This window comes from Anopheles merus, chromosome 3R (assembly GCF_017562075.2).
Source record: "Anopheles merus strain MAF chromosome 3R, AmerM5.1, whole genome shotgun sequence".
Taxonomy (NCBI): domain Eukaryota; kingdom Metazoa; phylum Arthropoda; class Insecta; order Diptera; family Culicidae; genus Anopheles; species Anopheles merus.
This window is the reverse complement of record NC_054084.1, coordinates 10,674,586-10,702,235: the sequence shown is the minus strand read 5'-3', so window position 1 is coordinate 10,702,235 and position 27,650 is coordinate 10,674,586. Positions and strand designations below refer to the sequence as shown.

The window sequence follows — 27,650 nt, the reverse complement described above, 5'->3', positions numbered from 1 at the left end:
CTGAAAGCTTCGAATATTCATGACGTCACAGAGGAAACCGGCATTCGTGAGCTTTCCGTGGCTCACTACACTAAGAACAAAGAAAGCGGGCCAGTTGAGTGAACCGGTGGACTTGTTGTTGAGGAATTGGATTTGACGCCTGTAATTTACCCCAATTTCAACATTGACCTCCACACCCAAGGATTAGCTGTATCGCGAATCGGAAACGACGATTGCTTGCACGCCAGCTAGCCACCTCATAGAGGGTGGTCCCCGTCCACCACAGGAATAACTGGGCAAAGCTGTACATAATGTCCACTAGCACCGACACCCGGAGAAAGTGTTCGATCCGTCCACGAGTTCGTTCGAGTAATCGGTTTGTTGCGTGTCAGCGTGCGGTTGGATCGAAGCAGGCGTTTCAAGCGCCTAGAACAGTTTCAAGCGACACGTGTTGTTAGTAGCGCGAGAAAGAGAGTGCGCACCAACAAAGGGCGCTTGTATTTCGCGAAACAACTTTACGATTGTTAACATTTATGTTTCTCAACCACAAGGTGAGAGGCGATAAATCAAAGGAGGAAATTATTTTCAAATTGCAATTTCGATCGTATCGGGAAGATTTGCTGATCATTAAAGAGCGGGGTTGAATTGGAACATTGCGAGTCCGCCGACCGTGACCTGCGTTGAGTGATGTGTTTCATTTTTTGTTTTGTTTGCAAATTGAAGTTTTACGTGATATTACAATTATATGGCCACAGTGGACAGTGGTATACAAAAAAGCACGACGCAAATCACGTTGGTACACTACCGGCTTACGCTTTGTTGCACTGATGACTCGAACGACCCGGGTAACTGTTTGATCATCTGACGCGCTGTATTCCTACCCCATTACCATAGCCATGTGAATCAACAGTTCCACTAGAATGGAGAAAAACCCCCCCGCTCCAAAAGTCGGTCGGTGTTTGCGATTGTGCAATAAACAAATGGCTCTGTCTACAGCGTCTGCCCTTCGATAGCGCGTCATCCCCATAATGCTCCATCGATCGACGAGTCAGAGAATAGCCGGCCGATATACGTTTTAATGCAAAAATGTAAAATTTAGCATTCCACACCCCTTGCCTCTTGGGAAAAGCTGATGCTTTAACGGTGCGGCGTGTGCGGCAAACAATGGAAATGAGCACCATGAGGCCTCACTGCTGATGGAATGTGCTAATGTGCTATTCGGATGGACCATGTATTTGATATAACCTAACTAGTTTTGAGGTGGAATGCGACAACCGACGGGCTGTAGTGCGTTATCGGTCTGCTGTCTTAATTACATTTATCCGCGAAAACGTGAAAAATCCTACCCAAGCTTGTCTTGCGTAAACAAACCGTTGTGGTGTGTTGTGGTTCCTTGTTTTGGGTTTTTGCATAATACATACTATTACATTGCTTGCACCTTGCTTTTGGACAACGTTATACGTTGTACTTCCTCATGTTTCTCACTATTTTTCAGCTTGATTACTCCAACAGGCCCACAAAACCACAAACCACAAAAAAGAGATGATTAATTTTTCGTTTAACCTTATTTATTACACATATCGTTGTTTCGTTTCTTTAAAAATTCAAACATTGAACATTCGTGATCCTCGTTTACCTCGGCTCTCTGCTCGGGCAGACTCTACCTTAACCGGACTAACCGTACTAAAACACATTACAACGCAAACGGGCAGCAAAAAACAACAAAACAAAAAACAATACTCGCATCGGTCATCGACGCATCGCCCGGTACAGGGAAAAACTACAAAAAAGTAGTGGCACAGTAACACAACTCTCCAACTCGTTTCAACTCCCTTTACAACCCCTGACAGGTGTTTTTTTTTTCGATATTTACAATAGACGCTGCTGGGTGCGCGTTGCCCTCCGGTGGCTTAAAAGCGAAGATACTTCACAACGAACGGCAACAGCCCGAGCATCATCACGATGGAGGACGGCAGGCGAACGATCTCGGCCGCTCCACCCTTCGCCGGTTCGGCCATCGAGGCGGACAGGTCGGGCTGGACGTTGAGGGACGAGTGCCGCACCTCCACGTCCGATCCGGACGCATTCGGTGTACCGTCGGCCGGGGTGGCAGGAGCTGAATCCGGCATTGGGGCCAGCGGAGCCATACCGAGCGGGTTCTCCGATGAGCTGGTTTCGAGGGTTGTGGTGGTGGTGGTGGCCGTGGTTTCACCTTCTGCCGCTGCTGTCGTTGCTAGTGGTGTGGCTTCCGTTGGGATCGGTGCGAGTGGAGCATCTCCATTGGGGTTGGCCGGAAGAGGAGCCAATGGAGCATCACCGTTCGGGTTTGCCAGTGGAGCAGGTGTCTCTGCAGGGGCAGCAGCAGCAGCAGCAGGAGTTGCCGTCGCTGCCGTCGTTGCCGCCGGCTCTTCTTTCGCGTCCTTCGGCTTCAGTGCGTCGTACAGTGCCGCTCCTCCAATACCCGCAGCAAGACCGGCTGCACCTGCTCCCAGTACCGTGCCGATTCCACTGCCCCCACTGGACTGCGGCTGCTCGTAATGGTGCACCACCGTCTGTCCCGGTTGTCCCTGGTAGTGTCCCTGATCGTAATGTCCCCCGGGGACGTATGAAGGTTGATGTGGGAAACCACCCGGCTGCTGCTGTGGCACGTATCCTCCCTGCGGTTGATATCCGGGTGCGGGGAATCCACCACCAGGATGCTGTACCGGCGCGCCCGGGAATCCTTGCGGCTGCTGTACCGGGTACGCCGGGTATGCACCGGGCGGAGAGTGTGCCAAACCACCGCCAAATCCACCCCCGGTTGCATTATGACCATGCGAACGATACACATTGCTTGCCACCAGTCCCGTGCCGGCTGCCCCGGCCGCTGCAGCTCCGGGGTAAACGCCTCCCGACGCTCCCGGTGCCCCTTGGGGAACCTGCCAGCCGTACGAAGGTTGTCCACCGCCACCATGTGGTGCCCCCACTGGGGACTGTGGGTGTCCACCGGCGACCGGTGCGGAGGAGTAGACGGGCGCGGCCGGTTTCGCTGCCGACGCGGGGGCCGCATGGCTCGGCGAGTAGCTCAGCTTGGCAATGTCCGCGTTCGCGTAACCCCGGTGGCCGGTCGGTTTGGTGACGCGCGACAGGGCCACCTTGCGGCCGAGGGCCGCCTGCGGTAGGGAGAGCAGCGCACAGAGGCAGATCGCCAGCAGCTGCCTATTTTTAGGCGAAAGTGAGCGCCTCGTCCGCCTTCCGATGGGTCGTGGGGGCTCCTCGACTAGCATGGTGTTTGTTAGCACGAACGACGAACCACTAGCACAGGCAACAAAAAACACTTATCGGACACCGAGAAAGGGTGTTAGGTGGTGCTTGATCGGCGAACCAACGGCTAATAATATCGTTTGTTGACGGTCACGGGTATCTAGGCCCCTTCGAGCAGCGATTTGTTATCGAACAGCAAGCAATTAGCTTGTGGTGGAGGGGGCTTTTGAGGGTGAAATTTACATACAATCCCGGGAACAAAACCCCTCTACTCGGTACGGGATGTTGAGGTGAAGCTTCTCCAAGCTTCCAAGCCCCAAGCCTTGCAATAGCGCGTAATTCACACTTGTAGCTCTCGCTGTCCCTCTCGTAAGCACCACCTTCACACGTACAAATACACGCGCACACTTTGATCACAAGGTTAATCCCGTGGATGCTATTTGACGACGACCGGCAGGGCTTCCCATCCGGTGAACGATCTTCGCCCGACTGGCCGTGCTGTTATCCGGAGGCTGCGATGTCGTTGGACGTTGTTATCTGTCCGTCGTGTTGGTTTATTCCCCTCGCCTCACAGGTGTATGTGCTAAAACGATACAAAAAGAATGCAATGAAAACACGGGCAGGCAAACAATTGAAGGGGGGCGAGAGCCACATGATGGATATATGTACATCGCCAATGTGGGAATGTGTTTGGTGCGCGGTCGCCGCGCAACTTCAGGTGATAATGAGTGGATGCGAGAGCGGCTCACGTGAAGCCGTTTTCACCACCAAGCCCGAAAATTTGCATTCGATTGTAGAAGCGTTTTTCGTACAAGTGTTTGTGAGTCTTCGCTTTTTCTCTCTCTATCTAACTAACAAGCTACACAAATGTCGATGGTACGCGATGGATGAGTCTTCCGTGGTTAAGCCTTCGTCCAAAATCGGCACAACAAACTCACAGAGCTTTGTGCGATAAGAGCACATGCACTGGCTTAAAACCCGGTGGATTTACGATGGACACTGTCACTGATCCGACTGTACCGAGCGCTGCTGTTATCTCTTACCTTGTGGAAAATGTTACTGCTGCTGCTGCTGCTGCTCCGGAGGTAAGTCTTCGCCTTTAAAGCGCGTGCGAGTGATTGTGCTGGTCGGTCGTTCGGTAGCGGCTACGGAGCCTCCGATGGAAGCGTCGCCTGCTTTGATATCCAATACACGCCACCACCACCAGCACAATCACAATCCAAGTGACCGGTTAATTGGACCAACACATTCCCACTCCCGGAGCCTTACCACAAAGCAGCAGTAGCAGGGCCCGTTGCTTTCGGCGGGAACTATACACACCGCTGGTGAGAAAGTGAGACAGAGAGAGAGAGAGAGAGAGAGAGAGAGAGAGAGAGAGAGAGAGAGAGAGAGAGAGAGAGAGAGAGAGAGAGAGAGAGAGAGAGAGAGAGAGAGAGAAGCCCTCATGCCGCACATGCCCTGCTGCCGACCTTATTTTAAGACCCACCTGGAGGGTCCTTTCTTGGTGTAGGGCAATTCGTAGAATTAGTCTTTTTTCTTGGTGTGCGTGTGCCTGACGACCAGGTGCTGGTACCATGAGGTCCTTCAAAGGACATTAGCGAACGAACGCGCGCACAAAGCGAAGGTGAAGATTGCGAAACAAAGCGGAAAGACAGAGAGAGAGAGAGAGAGAGAGAAAGAGAGAAGGAAAAAGCAATAAAACCGTTTGTGGTGGGCTCGGTCTTAACGGTAAAAATAGAAGTTCTTGATTGGTTCCATCAACAAATCGTAAATAAGTAATTTAACAATGTATAGAGAAGAGCAAGGTGCTATTAAGCCGTAATTTCCTTACCAAAACTTACTTAAGAAAGTACGGAAAGAACTATACTTTCTGGATGATATTTTTCCTAGAAAACACCTTAACCAGACAATTGTGCCGACCCCGTCCCTTGGTTAACCTTGAAACTTCTATTTGCTCAGATCTACTTCCACTCTAATGCATTGTACTGTTGCTCTACACCTTGTGAATCACGGCTACCATTTCCACACCTTTCCCTGTTCGAGATGAGTTAATGCGATGACGCTGACGCTTCTGATACGCCATTAGCGTAATTTATCCAGCAGTTGGAAATAATTTTCCACCGGGACGCTTTTGCAATTGTCATTTAACGACTTCCAATCGCCTACCCCCCCCCCCTCCCCCCTCCGAAGGAAGGAAATGACTGATCAGATGGGATTGATCTTGAACAGCCATTAGAACGTCGGCGATGGGGTCTTCCGAGGCCCTCCCTCATCAGCACATTCCAAAGGGTGGCAGGAAAAGGGTTCGATTGATTATTGAATATAGGAAGGGGATCAGGGCTAAACGTTTGTAGCGTGGGCTTAGAACTTAAATGGTTGTAAAAGTAGTTTGTAATGATTGGATTTGTAATCGGGACCGAATGACAATTTGTTGTGGCCGGGTCTCCAGGCTTCGGGTGGGAGTGACTTGTGCGATACTTAGGGCAGGTTTACGTCATCCCAAAAAGGAAGACGTTATTGAGGCAGCGAAGCTTGAACGGGTTTTGGTTTTTGTAGCGGTTTCGGAAGGGACATTGTCGTTACTTAACAATGTGATTGCAGAAAGGGTATGCACTTACCTAGCATATCGAGGGTTTTTGTTGGTACGGATCGGCCAGCGAAGCACTGTACCGGCCTTACGCATGTTGTTATCATGATGTTTGGTGGGTTTTTTCTCCTAAATGGTTTGATAACTCAAATCTTGCATCGTCCGAGTCACCTCATCTTACTATATCATGCTATAGATAAACCATACACCAATCAAGCTCATTAGTGGCTAAGGCCTATACCGAGTATGCTTGTTGCACCATACAAGTAAAGTAAGTTTATGATAACTTCTACTGCTTCTTTGTAACATTAGAGACCTGGTCCTACCTAAACCCCGGTAATTATGGTTCTAGTTCTTTGTGATTGTGATATGTTTCACCAACTGCAGATATTCGATAAAGATGTTGATGTTCATAGGTCATTGGATGGACCACCTTCACTAAAAAGGCATTTTCAAAACAATCCAATTGCATTGTTCATTCCAATGTGTAGGCTTTTTTTAACAATGTTTTTTTCTTTGGCTAAAAGCTCATCTAAAATAACTTTTTTTTAAATGTTTAAATAATTTCAGTCGAAAAAAAAATTAAAATGTTATTTGAAACTAAATGACGAGCTGTGTGCTACAGTTTTTCCCACTGTGCCGCAGCGAGTAGCTGTAGCGCGGATTGCATACCTTAGGCGCGCAGTGTTGACGTACGGCAGGGTTACTATCGAGGATACAAATATGAATGGTGACCCAAATAAAAATATTTTAAATATAAAGGTTTAAATGAAAGGAAAAAATCAAGTGCCATTTTTTCAATCATTAAACATAATTTAACTTGTAAATATTATCCTGGAATTTAAAAAAATATGGTGTACCTATTTTTTAGAGCAATTTCCATATCATTAATACATCATTTATCGCCACTTTATAATGTTCTGTGTGAAATGCCACCATTACAAATACAATTTTAAATGAACAGGAAATGAAAACACACTCTTTGTAGGTTAGATTAATTCACATACTTTTATTCACTACACTAGCCCTTGAAAAATGAGCCCGATTTCGAAACGAGCCAACGCAGTGGATCCAATTCCGGTACGTTCGGTTTGCTGGTCAGTTGCAGCGGCGGCACAACAGCTCCACCCGTTCCGTTTGCCACTGCAACGCAATCGGAAGTCGGTGCTGCATGTGCAATGCTCCAAAACACGCCCGCTGCTCCACTACCACCGTTGCTGCTAAAGGCAGCGAAGCTCAGCAGCATGCACAGTACCACCGGGCAGGAGAATCGTACCGCCGCACCTCGAGTGTACCACATCGTGCGACCGATTAATTGCTACTGAAGCATCGCTAGCTGTGGCGATGAGTTGATTTGAATGTTTATTTGTTTGGCCTTTTCTTGGGCGATAAGAGCGTTCGCTCTACAATGACTAGACGTAGTTTTGTGGTGGTATACACTGATCGTATAAGGACGGTAAAGACAGTAAACAGACAGGGCGACTGTGTTCTGCAGCTCATCCCTCGAGCCGTGCGATGGCACCTATTGGTGAGGCTATCAGGAGAGCAAGCAGAGTAAAGCCCACACTGGAACACGCACGAACGCCACTCCCATTCAGATTGCGATGGTGGAAGACAATTTTGAATTCTTTCAGCTTCTTATCACCACCGGACGGCATCGATGCACCACCGTCAATGGCAGGGCCCGGGTGTTCCTGCGAGCTTTCATCCGTATCAATGTTGTACTGCTGGCCAAACTCTGGCTGCAGTGGAACGAATTCACTGTTCGGATCATCCCCAAGCAGCATTAGATCGACGGGATCGAGATAATCCTTCAGCTCCTCGATGTATGGTTCCGCCCGCTCGCGAGTATGTCGTTTCAATCGACTTCCTGTGCTGTACTTTCCACCCTCACGACGACCGGACGATAGCTTGGTGGCCCGTTGACTCTTTCCACCTCCCTTCCCACTACCTACCCGTCGATAGTGATAGTTGGAGTACGCGTTCGGTACACCGTCCGGGTTGAAGAAGTCCTCCATCCGCGGGGAAAGCCCATACCGCGACCGGTGACTCGTTTTCGGTGGATCAAAGGCGGACTTCCAGTCGCGCCGTGGGCCCGACCCGAACCGGGCACGCCAAGTGCGCTGCTGCCACTTTTGCACACGGTTGCGTACCTTCGATTCGACGAAACTGTGTTGGGATAGGTGGTGCAGGAGCAGGAACGATACACTCCAACGGAGCAGCTGACCGGGGGTCATCTTTTTTACTGTTGTCCGCACCGGACACGCACCGGACGGGTCGACCGCACACGCAGACCACTTGATGCTACTGGCACGGATGCTGGAATGTGTCTGCGCGTCCCGAGACGAGCTTTTTGGCATGCTCGACGTCGTTCGTAGCTGGGTGGTTGCGGAGGAAGCGCGATAATCAATAATAGTTGAGACAGACTGGCGCCACGTTTTTTTGCCGTTGCGGCGGTTGTTTGTGTGCGCGGGAAGATGCGCTTCCGCTGTGAGATGGTTGTGTTAAAAAATGAAAAAAAAACATTCTCTTAGAACAGCGCTTGTATGGGAAAGTGTTGCCTGGGAAATGGGGAAAGTCCTTACGGTACCACTTTACGTTTAATTTCTTCCTTCTAGTTCAGTTGATTTCGTTGTCCGTTGGAACATGTGTCGCTGAACTTATTAGTCAATTCTTTGTTTCTTGCATGTACTTTTTCCGGGTCAAATTATTTTTGTCAACCGATAGATGCACTTGAGTCTACATTGCCGAACGCTGCATGGGAGCACGAACCTTTTTGCTATCGTATGACATTAATTTACTGCTCGGCGTTGGTGTTGTAAGACGTTGGAACAGAAAGGATCTTTGTTTCTTAAAACAGAAAAATGTGCATTCGGTACTTGAGTTAACCTTCTCTGTGCGTGGATCGTACCATTAGGTTTAGGACTGTTGTAATGATTTTGTTTTACTGGCCATATTTGACCGAGGCTAAGATCTAAGCTATTTTATTGCTAACATCTGTTCCATGACCTTTAGCGGACCGAACGATTGAGCGTAAGGGAAAGATATTACATATTCTTAAGAGCTAACACGTGTGTTTGTGTGCTAGTAAAGTTTTGATTGGAAGGTTTGCTTACAGCATTTAACTGTTGCGTTCTCAACCGTCTCCGTTTCAGTCTATCCTGTGGTGAGCTGGCCCTTAGAGTGGAGATAAAAATAAAATAAGAAAAAATAGTTTAAAATACTCCTACAAAGGTTAATAAAATTAATCGCTTTCATGAATAATGAATAATAACATGAATAATAGGATAAAAGAAAAGTGAACAAAATTATTTATTTATTTATTTGCTTAATTTTTACGGCCCGGTCGTATTGTCGTGAACGAAATTATATTGATTATTATAATTTTATTATTTATTACTATTATTATTATTATTATTATTATTATTATTATTATTATTATTATTATTATTATCAAGTTGTCCTTACGAGAAATTAAAAAAAAATTGATATTATTATTATTATTATTATTATTATTATTATTATTATTATTATTATTATTATTATTATTATTATTATTATTATTATTATTTTTTATTATTATTATTATTATTATTATTACTATTTTTATTATTGTTATTATTATTTGTACTGTTCTATACAGTTAAGAAGATGTTTAATTTTAATCACGCAATAGTAGATCTTGTTACTGGCGTTTATCATAATTTTCTCAAGACTATTGCACCCTTCCTCGTATGGTGTGATGTCCTTTCAAGCTATAATAATCGAAAGATTAGAAAACATATTGAAAAAAAAAATAGTAAAACAAATTAATTTTGATCCTTTTTGTTATCTACACCTTCTTACAAAGATACTTTGTTTCTATCTCATCAAATTCATTTTCTTTGCTTACAAATGTCTCACTTATCCATATTTCCAAATGAATTCCTCGTCGCAATGGCCCCCATCGGACGTTTGCACTACTCTCGCGTGTGGAAATAAACTTCCACACCGTCTAAATCAATTATCTATCATCGCATTCTAGGAAAGTGGAGCCGGCGAACCACCCCCCAACCCCACAAACAGGTTAAACCTGCCCCGCTAAATATTAACAGGCCCTTGTAACGGCATCCCCATTTTGCACCGCACCAAGCACAACCAATGGCACTTTCAGTTCACCTGCACGCTGCAGCGCTGCAAAACCGGCTGCTGATTGAACTGGCCCTCCGGTCGGTACAGTTTGTTTGCAGCGGCCTGATTCCAACGATCCAATTCTAACGCAACCGTCCTTAACCCAGCATACCAAACGTAGCGGCCACGCAATCCGCCCGCTTCCGGATTCCGTGGCCCATGTCTGGTGCTGGTCATCGACCACCTATTTCGGATGGTGGTGGTGATTCTGGTGGGGCTTAAGAACGCTTCTGCACCCTGTCTGACCCTCTCGAAGGAAAACGAGACGCCACCCAAAACTACCGGCCCTGCAAGCTTCCAGCAACACACGCTTCCACATTGCATCATGTGCGAAGGTCGTCGTGCTGGCCATTCTCCTGCGCTTCTCTCTGTCTCTCTTTGGCGTGCTCCTTCGTGTTCGTTTAGTGAAAATCAAAACAAATCACCCTCCACTCCTCCCGCCCGTTTTTGGTGGCAGTAGAGATCGGTGGCCCACCGAACCGCCTCAAAGTGACCGTAACACACGAGAAATGTCGATCAAGCTGTGGTGTTTCGTGACCGGTTTTCCTAGGCGGCACGCCGTTGCAAAAAAAACCCACCACCCTCCCAGCTCGGGAGTTGGAGTAAGGGCCCTCTCGAGGGGCCAGTCCGTTCGGTCGGTGGCCGGGTTTTGGCACTGCCGCCAGTGTTACCCTGGCGATCGTACGGTGCGGATCGTCGTACCCGTTGTTTGTGTTTTTGTGATGCGTCTCTCGTGGAGCGTTCTGCGGCTGGTCCTGGCCGCCTTGGTGGCGGGAAGCTTCCTGCTGGAACAGGCCACCGGAGAGCAGTCGGCGGACGATGTGGCCCGCTCGCTGGGCGTTTCGGATGTGCACGACTGGGACATTCGGTCGCTGTACCGGGTGCGGTTCCAGCACGTTACCAAGCGGCCACCACCGGGGCTGCGGGCGGCCGAGCGCCAGTCCCGGCTCGCCACACGGTGGGCCGCACTGCGCGAGCGGATAGCGGACTTTTTCCCCTCACGCCACACGAACCCGCGCACGGTCGTTACGTTCGACAAGATCGCGACGGACTTTGTGAACGTGGGCATTGTGAAGCTGGCGAAGGCGTTGGACCCCCCGAAACCGCTGCCGAAGAGCAGGCTGGGCAAGAAGGGCAAGGTGGTGGCGGTGGTGGAGCCCAAGCAGGAAGTGATGGTACAGGAGGAAGCAGAAAAGGAAGTGACGACCACACCAGCCCCGAAAGATGTACGACCGAAGCGACGCGTCACGCTGCTGGTGGATCTTCCCGACTTTGATCTTCAGGATTTTGATGGCTTGATCGAGCAGCGAGCAGATCAGATCATTCAAGCGTCGAGCACCACAGCCCGAACTCCACTATCAACAGAGCCTGCAACGAAGTCGTTCGGACGAGCTTCCACCACACTACCCCAGTATCCTTTGCTGCCCGAAACGCCCCAAAGGCTCGTCGCCGACAGTCCCTGTGCGAGCAGTGCCGACGCCATTGCGCATGGTGCCGTATCAAAGTTCCTGCTGCTGCTTCTAGCCGGGTTCCTATCAACTTTCCGCGCATTGCGAATGTGATCCTGCTGCCCAAGGGTCACGGGACGTCTACGTAGTTTGATAAGACTTTTTTGGCGAGCCTCGAAACGCAACGTTTGGGCAGCCACAAACAACGCCCCACAAACTTCTATTTTAGACCCGGTCCGTTCGGGTGGAACGACTCATTTTGTGGCCAGTCGTGCTAGTGTCCAGTCGTGGTGTCTTCAGGCAGCATGCGCATTCTAGGTGCTCTCTATTTGTTTTTCCTCGTGCAGGGTGATGTGCGCGGCTTGCAGGGCGATGACGACCGTGCCGATGGTATTGGCGGTGATCTAACCCGCCGCAAGCGTAGCTGGAGCTGGAGCTCCTCCAGCAAAGTAACGCAGCGACCGATCGGATGGAACGTGAACGCAAAACCGACGCAACAGGCACAATACCCAAGGCAGCAGTACTATCCCCAGCAGCAACAATATCCACAGTTTGTACTGCCGCAGCAACCCAAGTACAGGCCGGCCGTGCAAAGCTCGTTCTCGTTAAGCTTCGGCCGGCCAACGAAAAGCGTGACCAGGCAGTTGGTCAAGGCTGCCGTAGCGGTCGGCGTTGTGGGAGCCGTCTCGGCCTACGCCAAACCGGTCCGGCCGAGCACCAAGTCACCGGCCCAGCGGGCAGAAGAGCGGGAAAGGCGTCGTCAGCAGCGGCTGAGCCGACGGTCGACCACCACGACCGCCATCCCACCGGTCGAGGCCAACTCCACTTCGACGACCGCAGTCCCGCTGGCGACCTCCGAGCTAATCCCGGTCATGGTGCAGGACGCAAACAAGCTGCTTCACGTCGTGTACGTCCGGCGGGATCAGATTCCACCGGGGGGAATTCCGATCGCCATGTCGCTTCCTTTCCCGGGCGAGCCAACGCCAGAGCAGCAACAACAACCCCAGCAACAAGCTGCAACCGTCACTCCGCCACAGTTGCCAGTGAACTCCTCGGTGAACTCCATCGAGACGTCGGAGTCAACCACCGTACCATCGGTTCTTCCTACTCCACCAGCACAATCGTAAGCGGCGAGCACACACACGCAAACGCCCTCAGCCCTGTTTGCGCAACGTCCTCCGAAAGGCTCCAAAATTAATTGGACACAGTGCCTACACCCCTAAACGGTGCCTAATTTAGGGAAAATAAGAAACGCTCGACACCGTTTGCGCATCCTTCTCCAGCCGCTGGTGCACGCAACCTGCCCTGAGCGCGCGTGCTTGCGGTGAGGTGTGAAAGCTTGTCGAGTGATTGCGAACACACTTTGTACTACTGCTGTGCAACCTTGAAACGATCGGGGGGGAGGTGCGAGCGCGCTCTAGTAGGAATCCTATCTTACTTTCATCTTGTCCAGCAGCGTTGCATCGATATGGAGATTGGTCCGGGGTAAAATGAGAGCAACTATGATTTGGCAAGAAAACAGATACCGACACGATTAATCGTCGGAGCAGCGCGCGCGTGTCTACTCCGTCGGACGTTTCGGGAGGGTGTAGCGGTGTGTTGCCTAATCTCGTGTCTACCTTTCGAAAGCTCTCACACCGAATAGGTTAATAGCTCTTTTTTAAAGTGCCTTTTGTTACTGTATACTCGAAGCGCGTTAGTTGTAATACTCTTGATTGTAAGCCGCAGCAGAAGCAGCCGCCGCCAGTGTAGCCACCTGGTGTGGCCTCCTATTAATGACTCGCTCGTATCAATAAATACTATAAGCTTACGTTATGCGTTACTGAGATACTGCATTTGCTGGGATTTTGCACGCTCAAACCTGATGACCTCTGGCTTATCGGTTGCAATGAGGGGATGAGGGAAAGCAACCGAGCGGATAATACAACCTGCCATGCGTGCATGCGTGATGGAAAATTCTTCAAAATTCAGCAATTTCTTGCCCTATCGCAAGCAGATCGATCACACGATCGACCCTCGTAGCACGTTTTTGAACCGCACCGTACATAGAACTGTCTGTCAAACAAACCCCAGACCCCCTTCCCCCGCAGACTCCAGTCCACAGCCTTCTCCCCCTCCATCCAGTCGCTGGGTTGGAGCAAAGGTCATCGCCAGTTGTACGCCGCTGATTGATAACTCCAGAGCACAGCGGGTCCGTCGGGAGCGTTTCAAAAACTCACGACTCATTCAGTGTGGAACGTTCCCGGAGGGAAGAAGCAACCCGAAAGACGTTTAGTGGTAGTTGTTCTCCGTCCACTCCAGTGCCATCGCCCTCCCCCCCCCCCCCCGCGCACACACCAAGATGCGTCTGACAGTGTTAATCTGTCTCTACCTCACCTTCCTGGAGGCGTCCGTCGGCAGCCTGATCTACCCGGAACGGACGCTCATACAGATGCTGCTCGGCCAGGAGCGGATGGTAACGGTGGATGAGTTGGTGGCCGCCGGTGGATCTATCGCGCAGCTACGCTCCCAGGAGTCATCCGAGCCGTCCCAGCCGAGAGCAGCGCGTGTTGGAAGGCGAAAGCTTACGATCGGTGGCGAAGAACAGCCCGGTGAGATACCAGCGGAAAAGGTGGTGGCGTTGAAGAAAACGATAAGAAAGCTGGCGACCAAAAAGCCGGTGAAGCGACTGGTAAACACGCGCGGTTCGGTACGCCCGAAGGTGGAGCGCGTAAGCGAGTGACGGGAAATCGAAAGCTCTTTCCGTTTGTGTGCAAGTGGTGAGCTGGGGCGGAAAGCTTAGTTGTTAGTGTTAGAGTGTACTAATAATGTAGTGTACTAAGAACATTATGGGAAAACAGGCAACACGCCTTCATTTATGGGACACAATTTCCCAAAATAAACGACCTTATACTTACTCATACGGCAGTTATCAACTGTCTGCGCTTCTATTCCCATATGATGACCAATTTGTCAGTGATAAGCCCTGCGCAATTAAGCATGTCATGGCTTTTTGTGTCCACCTTTCATTTCTACCGCCATCGTCCGTCGCTCGCCTGATAAGAATGCCGTCTCGTGCATGGATTGTTTCGGATTGTCACATTGATATGGTGCTGTAAGGCAACGAGAAGAAGTATAAAAGTCGCCCAGTCGTTTCCAGTTTTCAATCAACAATCAAAAACAACTAAATTTATTTCACTTCGTTTCCAACACAAACATAATTTACACCGACACACGCACACACGCACGCACGCAAACATTTATGCAACTCCAGGCGCACCCACACACACACACACCGGTCAGCAGAGCAAAGTTATCTAAAACAATTCAAGCGATCACACACAACAACATCCTTCTATAGAATAAAGATTTAATGTAATCGGGGAAAAAGACTTCTCGACGGGGTTCGGGAACTTTTCGTTCCACAAATTAATGCATTGCAGTACAAAGTGGAATGTAGATTTTAAGTGTAGGTGTGTTTGTGTGTGGGTGTTTGATAGGAATGATGACATCCATTCCCTTCGTTTGCGCCTTTTTGTCGATTTGTTGTCTTTATCGCTTCCTTTTCTCTGTATGTCTTTATGCAGAGCTTCATTTTTTTCTTTTTAAAATAATCCATTATACACACTAGCAATTACAGTAAGCTTCACACAATAGTTTAAACATTGTTTTAAAGTTATTTTAATTCTTCATTCATCCCGTTCTCGTTCTCGTTATCCCTCCCGTTAAATCGTTCTATATCAAATGCTGGTTTGTAAAAGTTGCTTTTCACACGTTTTCTTTAAATATGTGAGTGTGTGAATGTATGTGTGTGTGTGTGTTTGCCCCCTTAAACTACACGTAACCACCACAAACACGGCTCGGCTTACACGCGTGTGTGTTTAATAATATGCCTTATATCAATAACATTTCGTACGATAATAAGATTTACTAAAGGTCCAAACCTTACGCTTTGTGATTATCTGTGATTCATTTGGTATTTACTTTGTTTCTCCACTGTTCTCTGATTTTGTTTCATGTACATTATGCTTTTTGTCTTTTCCCCCTCTTTTGTTTTGCTGTGTTTAATATAAGTCCTTTGGCTGCCACGTTTGTATTCTGTCACCTGAAGGCACTGATTTGCTGTGATTTCTTACATTTTCTGCTACGCTTACATTATTTACTCTTTTTTCTTCCCTTTTCTTCTTCTTCTATTTGGTTCCGCTTTGCTTGTGTGTGTTTTTTTTTGTCTGTTAACCAATACGTACTGTGCTTATGTACTTTACCTGCTTCCACACCAAGCCAATGTGCATCATTTGGTGGCTGTGCTTGTGTGCACTCGAAATCTTTTGCTGACGTTGGTTGCTTTACTCTTACTTTAATGTTGTTATTTATTTTCAAACAAATCCCCACTTAACACTGTTTTGTTTGCATACCTTACAAAACAAGCGCAAAACAAATAATAATAATAATAATGCCTTATGCCATAATGCCTTACTAAGCACGGCTGCTTACTAGTCTACTAGTGCGGGGTTTATGTTTATCGGAAATCATTGTTTAGGGTAGGAATGTTAACATTACTCTTTGAGGAATAAAATAAACACATACACACACATGCATGTGCACACAGACAAACGCACGCCGACACTCTTGTTGCTAGTAGATTTGCCAGTTTTGCTGTACAATAAAACGAACGAGCGGGGCATTTTTATTTTACTCAAGCAAACTGTCTTTTTTATGCTAAATAAGGTGGTTGAAGGTTGTACAAGCGTTTTCTCTTAAAACTGATCCACTGTAACACACGTGTTTCCACTTAACACACTAAGACATGCTTCTTTCCACCTTTAGTACATTGAATGCGTACTATTGAATCCCTAAAATTCCAAACCATCAACACGGGAATGCAGCAACAACACTTGACTAGATGAGCGGTAGCAATTGATTGTGTTTATCGTTTTATTTGATTGCTGCTGAAGCAATTAACAACGTATAGCAATGTTGCTTAGTTTACAACATGTTTTCAAATGTTTACTAAATTAACACGGTTGAGGAATAAAATTAAAACCTTGGATTTTCATAAAACGATGTATGCGACCAATTGGCTAAATTTTTTCAATTATTTTGCTTTGTTTTTCATGCTTTTTTTAAGCACGAAAGTTGCTACTTTTGTTTAAAATCGATGCAGAAAAAAAAAATGCAACAGGTTCGCATAAAACTAATTAAAAAAAGTCGTTGCATTCCACCAAGTGCCGATGTGTAAAACATTTTAATTTTCCATTCGTAACAGCTTTGCTGAATGCTGAACTTTGCCGCTGAAGCTTTTGCTATAAACGAGCACAGCGAGCTATAATGTTGGCCCCACCACAGATTATAGCAAACATTGCTCCAACCATAACTGCCTAGCGACCGTAATTTTACAGGTGTGTGCATAAGTGTAAGCCCCCAGAGGACACACACACACAAACATTCCCTGTGCTAATTAATAAAAAAGATAAAATAAAAACATCCGCAAAGCATTCAACAAAACTCCTGCATAACTCATCCCTTACCGCGCTATGGACCCTCGGTGGTCGCCTGGAATTAAGTACGTGCTGGTAGTGATGGTTTCTTTTGTTGCTTCTTCCACCCAGAAGGGAACAAAAATACACACCTAAGTTACTGTGCCAGTGGGTGCGCGATACGCCTTACCAAACCAAGAAGCGGGGGTAAAAAATAACACAAACAAATAAGGTGCATTGTTTGTGGCTTATATTTTATCAGCTACTCACGCGTGTGTAAAATCGTCCAAACATACTCATCGAAAGGAATGCATTTTGCTGTGAACACTACTACACGCACTAGCTACCGTTTGCCGTTAAAAAAAAGCGAAGCTGGAGCTGCGCGCAGTGCATTTTAAAACACACACCTGGCCACGTGGCCGTTGCTAAAAGTGACTTATGCTAGTAGAAATTATTTAACAAGCTTTACTCCCTTAATTGATAAGATTATTTGTCCCTTATTAAGCGCTCAATAGAAATGTTGGTTGTTTTGCTAAATGTTCTCCTCATACAGGCTTCTTCGGCACACTCCAAGCTTTACACCTGGGTCCCCAGGCAAATCCGCACGAGCACGAACAAACCCTACGACGACCTTGGGCGCTGCTGGGCCTGCCGTCGATAGCTCTCCGCCAGCTTTTCCACGTAATCGTTTCGCTCCAGGCGCACGTACGGTACCGGTGCACCAGCCTGGCCGGCCAGCAACGGTGCGGGCTTTCCGCACACAGCCAGCTGAGGTGGGCTCGGTGGTGATGGTGGTCGCAACGGCGAGCAGCAGCAACTGCGCCGCCTAACCAGGGCCGCTTTTCGGCGCTCCAGCCCGCGCGCACGTCGATCGAGCTCGGAGGAGGAACAGCTGGCGGATCGGCTGTACGACGGTGTGGCACTGATGGACGTACGACGTTTGGAAATTGGTTTGCTAAAATCGACCCGGCTTACCTCGAGCACCGGCGAACGATCGAGCTCGATCGATGATTTGCGGTGATGCCCGTTGACAGCCGGTCGCGATTCGTCCGTCGTCTGGTCGAAGATCTTGTACGACGGTATGATTAGCTTGCGGGGAGCTTCGCGCCGATTGTTCACGTTGACGATCACGTTCGGACGGGCCGCTCCACCGGTACACTGGTAGAGGGGGCTGCCCATTCCGGCACGTGGCATTAGCGAGGTGGGGGATGCTGCCAACGTTGTCGCCGCCGCCGGGCTCGCGGGTTTCCGGTACATTTGATCGATGTTAAGCAAACTTTCCTCGAACGAAAGCTTTTTCTTCTTTTTCGCAATTGGTGGTGAAACGATCACTGAGCGCGCTCGGTCTGTGGCGTAAGCGTTCTTTGGTGTGGCACGCAACTCCGTCGAACTGGTGGGACTTCTGCTGACACTGCTTTTGCCGCTGCCGCTGTATGGGCTGCTGGTGCCGGTGTTTTGACTACCGGGACTGCTTTTGCCATTGCTGTTACTGCTACAGCTACTGGCACTATCTTCACACCGGGCTGGACTTCCACCGTCCCCTTGCAAGCCAGGCTGTACATCAACGGGTTGAGATTCTTGGTGCAGTACGAGCTGAGACTGTACTTCCTTCTGGCGCTCTTGGGACAATTCCGAACTCGTAAGATCAATGGTGTTGTTGTTCGCCTCATCTGACAGCGCCACCAGGTCACTCACGTGCTCATCTACTGCGTCTAACTCGGCTGCCGCTACCAGCTTCACCGTTTCCTCTTCATCTTCCATTTCGTTGCTGCTAGTGCTGCTGCTACTACTACTGCTGCTGCTGCTGCTGCTGCTACTACTCGACGACGATGAGCTAGAGGATGATGATCTCGACGAGCTAGAGGAACTACTACCACTAGAGCTACTGGAACTGTTCGAACAGTTACTATCTTCGTCTTGCTGCTGTACCGGTGGGAACGATATCTTCCCGGGCAATCTCCGCACGCTCACCAACTTGGTCCACTCAATGGAGTTACGCGGAATCACCTTCCCCGCACGTGTCTCAAGATATCGTTGATGAACGATATATTTGCGCACCAGTCGCTGGTGAAGCTTCCGTTGACTCACCCCTCTCGAGCTATACTTCAACCGCAGTGTCTTCAGAACGCCCTCCTTCACGCTCTGCTCCTCCGCATTCACCGGTATAACTTCCTCATACTGTACGCACTGTTCATCCTCCGCAAAGGCAAACACTTCCGACTCTTGCTTGGCCGGCACCTCCGCCTCATCCTCGGACGAGCTCGTGTGCATCATCTTCTCGATCTCCTGCTCCACCCGGCTAAAGATGTCACTCTCACTGTCCGCCGCCACTAGCAACGGTTCCTCGGGCTCGGGTGCTAGATCTGCCATAAAGATCTCGTGATCCTCACAGCCTTCGCCGAGGTCTTGCCTCACCACGACGAGATCTTCCTCCTGCAGCTGAATGTTTTCCCGCAGCAGATCGGCAATAGAGCCACGGTCCTCTTCCACAATGAACACGCGCCCTGTGTTTGAGGCAGTGGTTCCTTCCGGAACCATCTCACAGCTCTCACCGTCATCAACTTCATCATCATCGATTATGCACACCTCGTTCGTGCTCACATCAATGAAGATGTTCGTCTCGCTAAGCACGGCTTTGCAGAGATCTTGCAGCCTTGGTGGTTCACTCTTCATCTCCTCAATGATGTAGAGATGTTTGCTGTCGCGGATCACCTGCTCACACAGCTCCTTCAGTGTTGTGGGCTGGCGGAACAACTCCAGCGACTCGATCCGCTCGTAGCACAGGTCTCTCAATGATGGAACATTGGAGAACACGAGCACTGTTTCCCTTTCAGGTTCCATTGATGGAGACGGTTCTGGAATCGGTTCCACCTCAACACGATCCTCCTCAATCGGCTCTACCTCAACCGGTGGGCTCACCTCGGCAACTGCAACCTCACGCTCACTTTCCTCCCTGTGCAGTGCTTGCCGCCGGGCCAGATCCTCTTTCGCCCAGCGTCGGAACGGTTTCGAATTGAGCGTGTCCACCAGCAGGTTGAGCAGACTTTTTGGGCTACGCTTCTCTGTTTGTACTTTGAATTTCGGTATATCACAATTGATAAACTCTTCGATGCTCGAGCGACGCGCCTTCTTCGGAAACCGGGGCAGATCGTAGTCGTAGAAGCGTCGCTTCCGATACTTTGGAAAGCAGCGAGGCACCTTAAACGAGGCTTCCTCGTCGGTGGACGAATCTTTGAGCGAAGTGTCCGATTTGACCTCCTCGATCCTTGCTTCTGCAGGTTTTTGGGCGTCATCTTGTCCCTCTGAATGGTTCAGCTGCTCGGTCGTTTGAGGATCTTCTTTCAGCTCCTCCTTTAACTTCGGCTGGGAAAGATCTTCCGGCTTACACTCAGGAGATCGCTCAGCCTCTTCTTCCTTCAGCTCCTCGGTGCAGTCTAGCTTCATCTCTTCCTCCGGCAGATCTTCCATCTTATCCTCCTGTTCCTCTTTGGGGGCTTCAGGCTCCTGCTTCGTCTGCTGAATGACCGATTTCTGCTCGGGCAATGTATCCCGTTCCTCAGCCGATTCGTCATCATCCTCCTCAACGTCTTCCTGTTCCTTCTCTTTCTCCCTTTCCTTCTCCTTCTCTTCGTAAACCACCTCCGATTCCAGTTCCGTTTGGTAGTACTTCTCACGATTCGACTCGATCTCCTCGAGGAACTTCAGCGAATCAGCACTATCGTTAATCGGGACGACGTTCTTCGGCAGCTCGTTGATAACGCTCAGATGTTTGTACTTGTTCAGCTCGCTCTGCGGCACATCGTACGTCTCCAGTATGTACAGCTTCTCGCCATCCTTGCCGGTTTCTTCCGGTTTCGCCGGCTTCTCAATGTCTACCAGAATGTCCGGCAGGTTACCGTTGCTTTGCACATTGGCCACGATCACACCCGTGTGCCCGGTAACGGGCGCTACCGGTGTTGCTGTTGGTGGCGACGGCGATGATTGGAGTGTTATTTCTGTCACTTCAGCTTCGACGGGAATATCCTTTTCTGTCTGTGCCTGTGGCTCAGCTGTCAGCGCCTGCTGCGTCGTCACAGGAACATCTTCTGGAGCTGTCACCTGGACACTCGTATCGAATGTTTGTTGTTGTGGTTGTTGTTGAAGTTGCCCACCGTACTTACACGACTCATAGTTCTGATGTGCAACCAAGTTGTTGTTAGTCTCTTTGGGAGCTTTCGCTGCAGCAGCAGCAGCAGCACCACCATCCTCCTCCTCCATCTCACTCCAGCTTGTGAGGTAGTCGCGCAAGCTCTTATCTTTCAGGCTTTCGTCCAGCGCAAAGCTGCGCGGTCCCAGTCCGAGATCTTCCATCGTCGCATAACCACCGTACGCACCCACCGCTTCCGGATGTGGCTGGTGATGTTGGGGCTGGTGCTGGTGACGAAGATGATCAGGGGTTGAGATCGGCTGGCCCGTACCATACCCAGCAGGTGCGGTGACACTATTCCCAGCAGCTCCAACCATAGGCTTGGAGTGCATGTACCGGTTCTTGAGATACATCTGCTGGCAGTCGTAGTTGAGCGCATGGTTCGTCTCGTACATCGAACCCGCCCCGGGAGGCATCGGCGCCGGCCCGCTCCCACTCTTGAGGATCTTCACACTGTTGATCTGCTCCTCCAGGTCGATCAGTGGATGGTTGATGTCAATTACCGGGCTCGGTGTGTCGAAGTAGCAGCTAGACGACGGCTTGCGACTCGTCTGGCTCATGGTGGTTGGGACACCTGTTGCACCGCCATTAACGCCAGCATGCTTCTGCGACGGTACGACAGGTTGCGCTCCATACTTCATACCGTAGTGGCTCGAGTGAGTCAACCCGGTCGGTGGAGCACCTCCATAGTGCTGCGGTACACCGCCCGACGTCACGTTTGGTGTGTAGAAATCGTTGAGATTTTTGCTGAATGTCAGCTTCGGATTCGGATAACCCATTTGGGTCTGCACTTGATGGTGATAGCTTCCAGCACTCCCAGGAGCTACACCGTACGACCCACTGCCCGTCTGCAGATGGTGTGGATCAGTGGTGTATGGATGGGGCAGTGGAACACGCCCACTCATCGCACGCTGATGGTAGGGGTCCTCGTAGGACGCGGGGACGCTCCCATTCGCACTCGTCGTGTAACCGTACCCACTGACCGCACTCTTGTGGTGCGGATGTGGTACATGATGATGAGGATGGGCGTGGGGATGGGTCGGGTGGGATGGGTGTGGATGGTAGCTAGCAGCTGACTGGCCCGCATACGCCATCCGGTTCGGTGGGATGTAAGGATTGGTCGCCGCGTGATGGTGCGGATGCGAGCTGGACTGATGTTGCTTGGTGAAGCTGTTGCCGTAGTACTCCATCGTTGGGTTCATCATGCTCTTCGTTGGACCCATCTGGGTGTAGTAGGTACCGTGGGTGGAGCTACCCGTTCCCGGAGCAGTTCCAGCATTACCAACAGCTCCCCCGGAAGGCATGTAGCCACTCCCGGTACCGTACCCACTGACGTATCGTTGAGATCGTTCGTTGTACATGAGATCTACGCGGGAACTACTCGGCAGATGCATCCCCGGCGAGGGGACCGCACTCGTGTACTTGTTCCGCACGATGTGAGGATAAGCATCGTAGCCTGGATGTGTTCCCGGAGCTCCCGCCGCACTCTGGGACTGCTGAATCGGTGTCGCTTGCACTCCATCGGGATGGTAGAGACCGTAGCCAGCGGCAGTCGCTCCACCGGAGTGCGTTGGACCGTAGTGACCCCCAGAAGCTGCCACCGACGGCTGCTGCTGCTGCTGTTGCTGGTGCTGCTGCTGTACGTAATCGGTTGCACTATACCCGCGATACCCGCCAGCCATGCGCGACCCAACCGATGACGCACTCGCCCCGGTGTGATGGTACTTGTTTGGGTTCTTCGCCTCAAAGTTCCCGATCACGGTCGCCTCGTGATGGTGCGTCGCGGCGTACTCCGCCCAACTGTTCGCTGTCCCGCTCGCGCCACCCGTCCCCACAGCACCATACTTCCCCGCCAGCTCCTTGTAGCCACCGTGCGTACTCTTCGGCTGCGCGTACTGTGGCTGGGCACCGTGCGGGTACGGGTACGGTGGGGCCATAATGTTGTGATTGTTGTTGCTAATGTTAATGATGGTCGGATTGCTGGTGACGCCCTGCGCCTGTCCACCGGCCGTCCCGGCAAGCGAGGAACCGGCGCCGTACTGTGTTGCTGCCGCTGCCGCTGTTACACCGCCGAGAAAGTCGGTCCCACCACCACCATTCGTGATGGCGGCGATGGCGGGCGGTGCGCCCTGACCGGCGCTAATGTTGTTCACAATGTTGGTGTTGATGTTGTTGATGTTGTACGTGATGCTGTCGCCGGTGTTCGTTTCGAACTTGCGCGACGTGTTGGTGACGTTGGAGCTGGTGTAGCTGCTGTTGGTGGACGCCCCACCGCCGGTGCCGGCCGTTGATGGGCTGTTGCTGACGCAGAGGGCGCTCGCTGTGTTGGTGCTACCGGTGTTGTACAGCCCGGTGGTCGTGGTGGTGTCAGTGTAGAGACCGCCGGCACCACCTAGCGTTTGATGCAGCGTCTCCAGATGATGCTGCCGCTGCTGGGTTGTCGCTGCTGTTGCTGAGCTTTGCAATTCGGGCTGCTGCTGGGACTGCTGCATAACATGACTTTGCTGTATGATGCCGCCGGTTGCCGGTTGACCGTAACCTCCAACAACGACGGACTGGGCCGGTGTCTGCTGCCCTGCCGAGGCCGTGGAGTTCTGCAAATGAACGTTCAGGGACTGCTGATGTTGCGGTTGTTGGGAATGGTGATGTTGCTGCTGCTGCTGCTGCTGCTGCTGGTACTGATGGTACTGCCGACTAGACCCTAAGGGTGGAACCGGAGGCGGCGGGGGCTGCGGTGGGATCTGGGGTGGGTTGTGAAGGTGGTACTTCACGTTCGTGGACGGCAGCCCGCCGGCGCCCGGGAAACTGTTCGAAATGTCCGCAAACAGTCCACCATGATGTTCCATTGTCGGGTGTACGGTGGGGGGTTGTGACGGCCACCCTTGCCTAGCGATACATCTGATACGGCTTGTGCTGTGGAGGAGAGCAGGAAGAAAGAGAAAAAAACAACGAATTAGAAGCAGAAGAATACAATTCTCAGTGCGCTCTTTCGTTGCGAAATTAAAGCATTTGAGTGACTTCCAATTCTAAAGACTCTTCTCTGCCCTTCTTCGGGAAGTCTTGCGCAATAAATGTTAAAGAGGTGACAGGAAAAACGCACCAGCAAGCCTTTCACTTTTTCCCCCCGTTCATCCATCGGCACGATTTCGCTTTCGCTTTTCCACACCAATCGATAAGCCATTTCGAAGCCGGCCGCATTCGCTCGCTAATGCTCCAACGCCCATTTACTATCTGTCGTGGCTTTCAAAGGGCTTACTGCCAGCCCCTGTTCATCCTCCCTTTTTTTTCTAGCCCACAAATGCAACATGAAAATGGAGGTAAAATAATGGAGCCACCATCATTTGGAGTGAGAGAAAAAAAAGGCTTCGGAGCCCGCAACACTAACTTCTCCTCGCCTGGAAGGCATGTCAGTCGCGTCCAGATAATAGCAACCCGGGGGGAAAAAGCTCCAAAGGGGGGGCATCCGGTGGGTATGCCAGCATGCCGGTGGTAGCCTTCGGACTAGCTGCACCGTAAATTATTCATCATAATTGATTTGACATATATTTGAATAATTACACACCGACTCCGAAAAGGGAAGCCGTGCCGGTGTATGTGTGGCCCGGCAGAACACTTTCCTCGGTGGTATGTACGTATTTCCCGTTTCGCTCGGCTAGAAAGCGAGCAGAATTCATTAGAACGGTGGAAATGGGACTCACAACGGTGTGCTGGTAGCGCAATTTTATGCCACACACTATTGATGGCTAATCTAATCGGCTAAAGCGATCGTAATGGAGTTTTCCGTTTGCTTTGTTTTGTGGCAACTGTGACTGTGAACGTTTTGGGGCGTATTAGTATTTCCGCTTGGGAAATAATGTTTTATTTTGTTCTTTCTCTCTCTTTTTCTCTCTCTCTCTCTCTCTCTCTCTCTCTCTCTTTGACACGTGACTGTTAAGTCTAATGACGATTGGTACAAGCTGAGATTGGAAAAGCTGTCGTACGTTGTTGGGTGAAATTTTCTACATTTTAAGCATAAAATATTTAGCAGAAAATTATTCTTCAGTTCTCCATCGCGTACATGAATTTCATTTGCCATAATAGATCTGATAGCAAGCCGTCCAATGTCAGCTGCCCGCTGACGACCACTGACCTAGTGTAACTTCCGCCTGCTCCAGTGTAACAGCGCTCTGTGAGCTGACGAATGGCCCCACACGTACGCCAGCAGTCCCAGCAGGGAATCCGACCAGATGGCTGCCAGTGCCAATCGCGTGCATGTGCGTGCTGGAAATGGCTTTAAATATATGATCTCTGTCGTAGCGAGCGCGAAACGCTCGCACCACTGTTTCACCCGCTATCCGTACAAGATCGATCGCGGAAATGGCATATTAACATACATTTTTCGTAGCCTTCGGTAGCGCTGATATGACCACGGTAAAGACCCGCCGCCGGGTACTGTACTGTCGACCGATGGCGCCAACCGTAAAACGTCGAACGCCGACAGATTGCCGATCGGAAAACAGGACTTACAGGACAGAGAGGGAAAAGGAGAAGCATAACAACACACACACACAAAACAGGTGAGCAATGGTTGCCTATCGCGCTTTAGCGTTTGCGCGTGCAGCGGAAGTGCTAATTTCCGATTTCGATGAAAAAGGCTCAAACATGACCCGGCGTCTTCCATCCGCGCCCTAACGTTCCTAAACGGGCGCTTTGGGTGGCGGGTTTTGGACCAGGGGGGCGAAACTGAGGGGTTTCGGAGGTTCGGAGTTGCGTCCCGAACGGTTGGAAATAGGTCGACACAACGAAGTTATGGCAGGTGGACGAGCGCGATAGACACGAACTGTGGAGCGAGCAGGAGGTACAAAGCGAAATGTCATGCAAAAGTGATGACTTTCGTGCCGGTAGAATACTTCCACAAGGGCCAGTACGGGTTCTAGCGGCCCCCTTTTTGAGGGGTTGCTGTTGTCGGTGTTTGCTGGCGTACTGTGGCGTTGGTGACTGCAGGCGTGGAACCAAACGCGGGAAACCTTTCAAGCATGTGCATGTGATGAACGTTACAAAAAAATAGATACAAAAACAACAAATGAAAACACACTCACACACAACCGAATACCGCACGCGCTACGATGGGTGTAGGGTGCGAGCGGTGGGGGAAAAGGGCACATTGTCGGCATTCCGTGGCGGCGAGCGTGACAGTCAGTAAAATACTTTCCGGCGCACATGGGAGGGAGGATGGGAAATGTTGCATACTTTTTTTTTTCGTTTCGAACGAGCTCTAGATTTGGCAAAAAAGAATGTAAAAAGAGAGAGAGAGAGAGAGAGAGAGAGAGAGAGAGAGAGAGAGAGAGAGAGAGAAAACAATTCTACAGTTGCAGCACTGTCGAACGAACGATAGTAAAACGGCATAAGAAGCTTAGGCATTGGGTGGCGCGAACATGGCGAAAGATAGCAAAAACCCCAGATGGCACCGCTTCTGCAACAACGGAAGCAAAGCGCTAAAAACGAACGAGTTCATTGAAATTGCATACTTTTAGGCGTATTTTGCGCTAGACAGCTTCAACACCAAAGCCTCAAAATGCGTTTGCGATAGGTCGTGCAAGCTTTGCTACATTAAATTTGAAGTTGAAAAGCAGTGTATTAAATGTAATGTGATATTTATTAGTCAAAACCTCATCAACATAAAAAGTGCGTCACAAACAAACAAGCCAAATAATGTAATTTTGTGGCTCAGATTGCATACTTGTAGGCGCAATATCCTTTCAAAGCCAGAAGAAAGTCTTTAGGCAACCTTTCTCAGACTAAAGCCACCGTTGACTGCTGGACTAACTAACAGTGCGTTGCCTAGCGCCCCGACTTTGTTCGTTTGCAGGGCAATGACAGTACATTTTGGGCCGTGGAAAAATGGCGCACAAACGTAAAGCGAAACCGCCAACAACACGCACCGAAACCGATGCATTAGTGCTGGCTTTAGTGAGCCGTATTCGGACGACTTTCGCATTTTGCGGCGGCACACGCACGTTCCGATATTGTGACCCATATTTCGGTGTGGAAGAACCCATATTTACTGCTTCCATTTTTGCCGACAAAGCTTTAAAAACCGTTTCATATTTTCTACCCAAACAATCTGATGTTGATGTTGCTTTGCAGGGGTAGAAGTCGATGAAGGATTTAGCAGGCCTTTGCGGGACATCAAAACATGTTCCCGTTTTGTTTCTAAAAATGCTTTAGCACCAAAACGAATATTCCTACCACAAAAAAACACATGCCCCAATCGGAACTAAAGGTGAAAGAAAAATCGCTTTTGAAAAAAACGAAAAGGGAAAATTCGATCAATCGCTATCGGGAAATGTGGGCCGGATGTGGTACGAAAGGCATTGAGCAACGCGCGGAAAGAGGAAGGGGAGGGGGGCATTGGGGCACCCTCCGCCCTCGGTAATGGCTGCAGGAAATCAATAATTTCTTTGAATTTAATAAATTGTACTGACAGCTGGGAACGGCCGTTCGAACTACCGGTAGCCGCCAAGGATCGGCTCCACACGAGCGCCGCTGAACTTTGCCACCAATGCTGTCTAATGGGAGAACCGTCAAGCTTGCTGCCATCA

General features: G+C 49.9%; 3 protein-coding genes across 7 annotated transcripts in view; all 3 read right to left on the bottom strand.

The window, feature by feature from the left end:
• Window positions 1–1,525: 1,525 nt before the first annotated feature.
• LOC121596793 (spidroin-2-like) lies at window positions 1,526–4,436 on the bottom strand. 3 transcript variants are annotated; one of them, XM_041922032.1, is made up of 2 exons: window positions 4,266–4,436; window positions 1,526–3,805 (listed from the first exon to the last, which is right to left on the bottom strand). In XM_041922032.1, the coding sequence occupies exon 2, from the start codon at window positions 3,243–3,245 to the stop codon at window positions 1,890–1,892; it is 1,356 nt and encodes a 451-aa protein (XP_041777966.1). In that variant the 5' UTR covers window positions 3,246–3,805; window positions 4,266–4,436; the 3' UTR covers window positions 1,526–1,889. The 3 variants fall into 3 exon arrangements, with proteins under 3 accessions (XP_041777966.1, XP_041777968.1, XP_041777967.1); XM_041922034.1 differs by lacking the exon at window positions 4,266–4,436 and adding an exon at window positions 4,161–4,177; XM_041922033.1 differs by lacking the exon at window positions 4,266–4,436 and adding an exon at window positions 3,892–3,981.
• A 2,358-nt stretch (window positions 4,437–6,794) lies between these two features.
• Window positions 6,795–15,477, bottom strand: LOC121596024. Its single transcript, XM_041920593.1, has 3 exons — window positions 14,325–15,477; window positions 8,926–8,986; window positions 6,795–8,297 (listed from the first exon to the last, which is right to left on the bottom strand). The coding sequence occupies exon 3, from the start codon at window positions 8,167–8,169 to the stop codon at window positions 7,306–7,308; it is 864 nt and encodes a 287-aa protein (XP_041776527.1). The 5' UTR covers window positions 8,170–8,297; window positions 8,926–8,986; window positions 14,325–15,477; the 3' UTR covers window positions 6,795–7,305.
• A 101-nt stretch (window positions 15,478–15,578) lies between these two features.
• LOC121596020 overlaps window positions 15,579–27,650 on the bottom strand; it is a 37,002-nt gene continuing 24,930 nt past the window's right edge. For all 3 annotated transcript variants that reach the window (XM_041920584.1, XM_041920585.1, XM_041920586.1), the window contains one exon: window positions 15,579–23,982. In XM_041920584.1, coding sequence (XP_041776518.1) covers window positions 17,505–23,915 — 6,411 coding nt within the window. In that variant the 5' untranslated portion in view covers window positions 23,916–23,982 and the 3' untranslated portion in view covers window positions 15,579–17,504. The remainder of the gene's footprint in view (window positions 23,983–27,650) is intronic.

What these genes read in the sequence shown, in the direction of transcription:
- LOC121596793 (XM_041922032.1), bottom strand. Translation starts at nt 3,245, where the DNA reads ATGCTAGTCGAGGAGCCCCCACGACCCATCGGAAGGCGGACGAGGCGC.
- LOC121596024 (XM_041920593.1), bottom strand. Translation starts at nt 8,169, where the DNA reads ATGCCAAAAAGCTCGTCTCGGGACGCGCAGACACATTCCAGCATCCGT.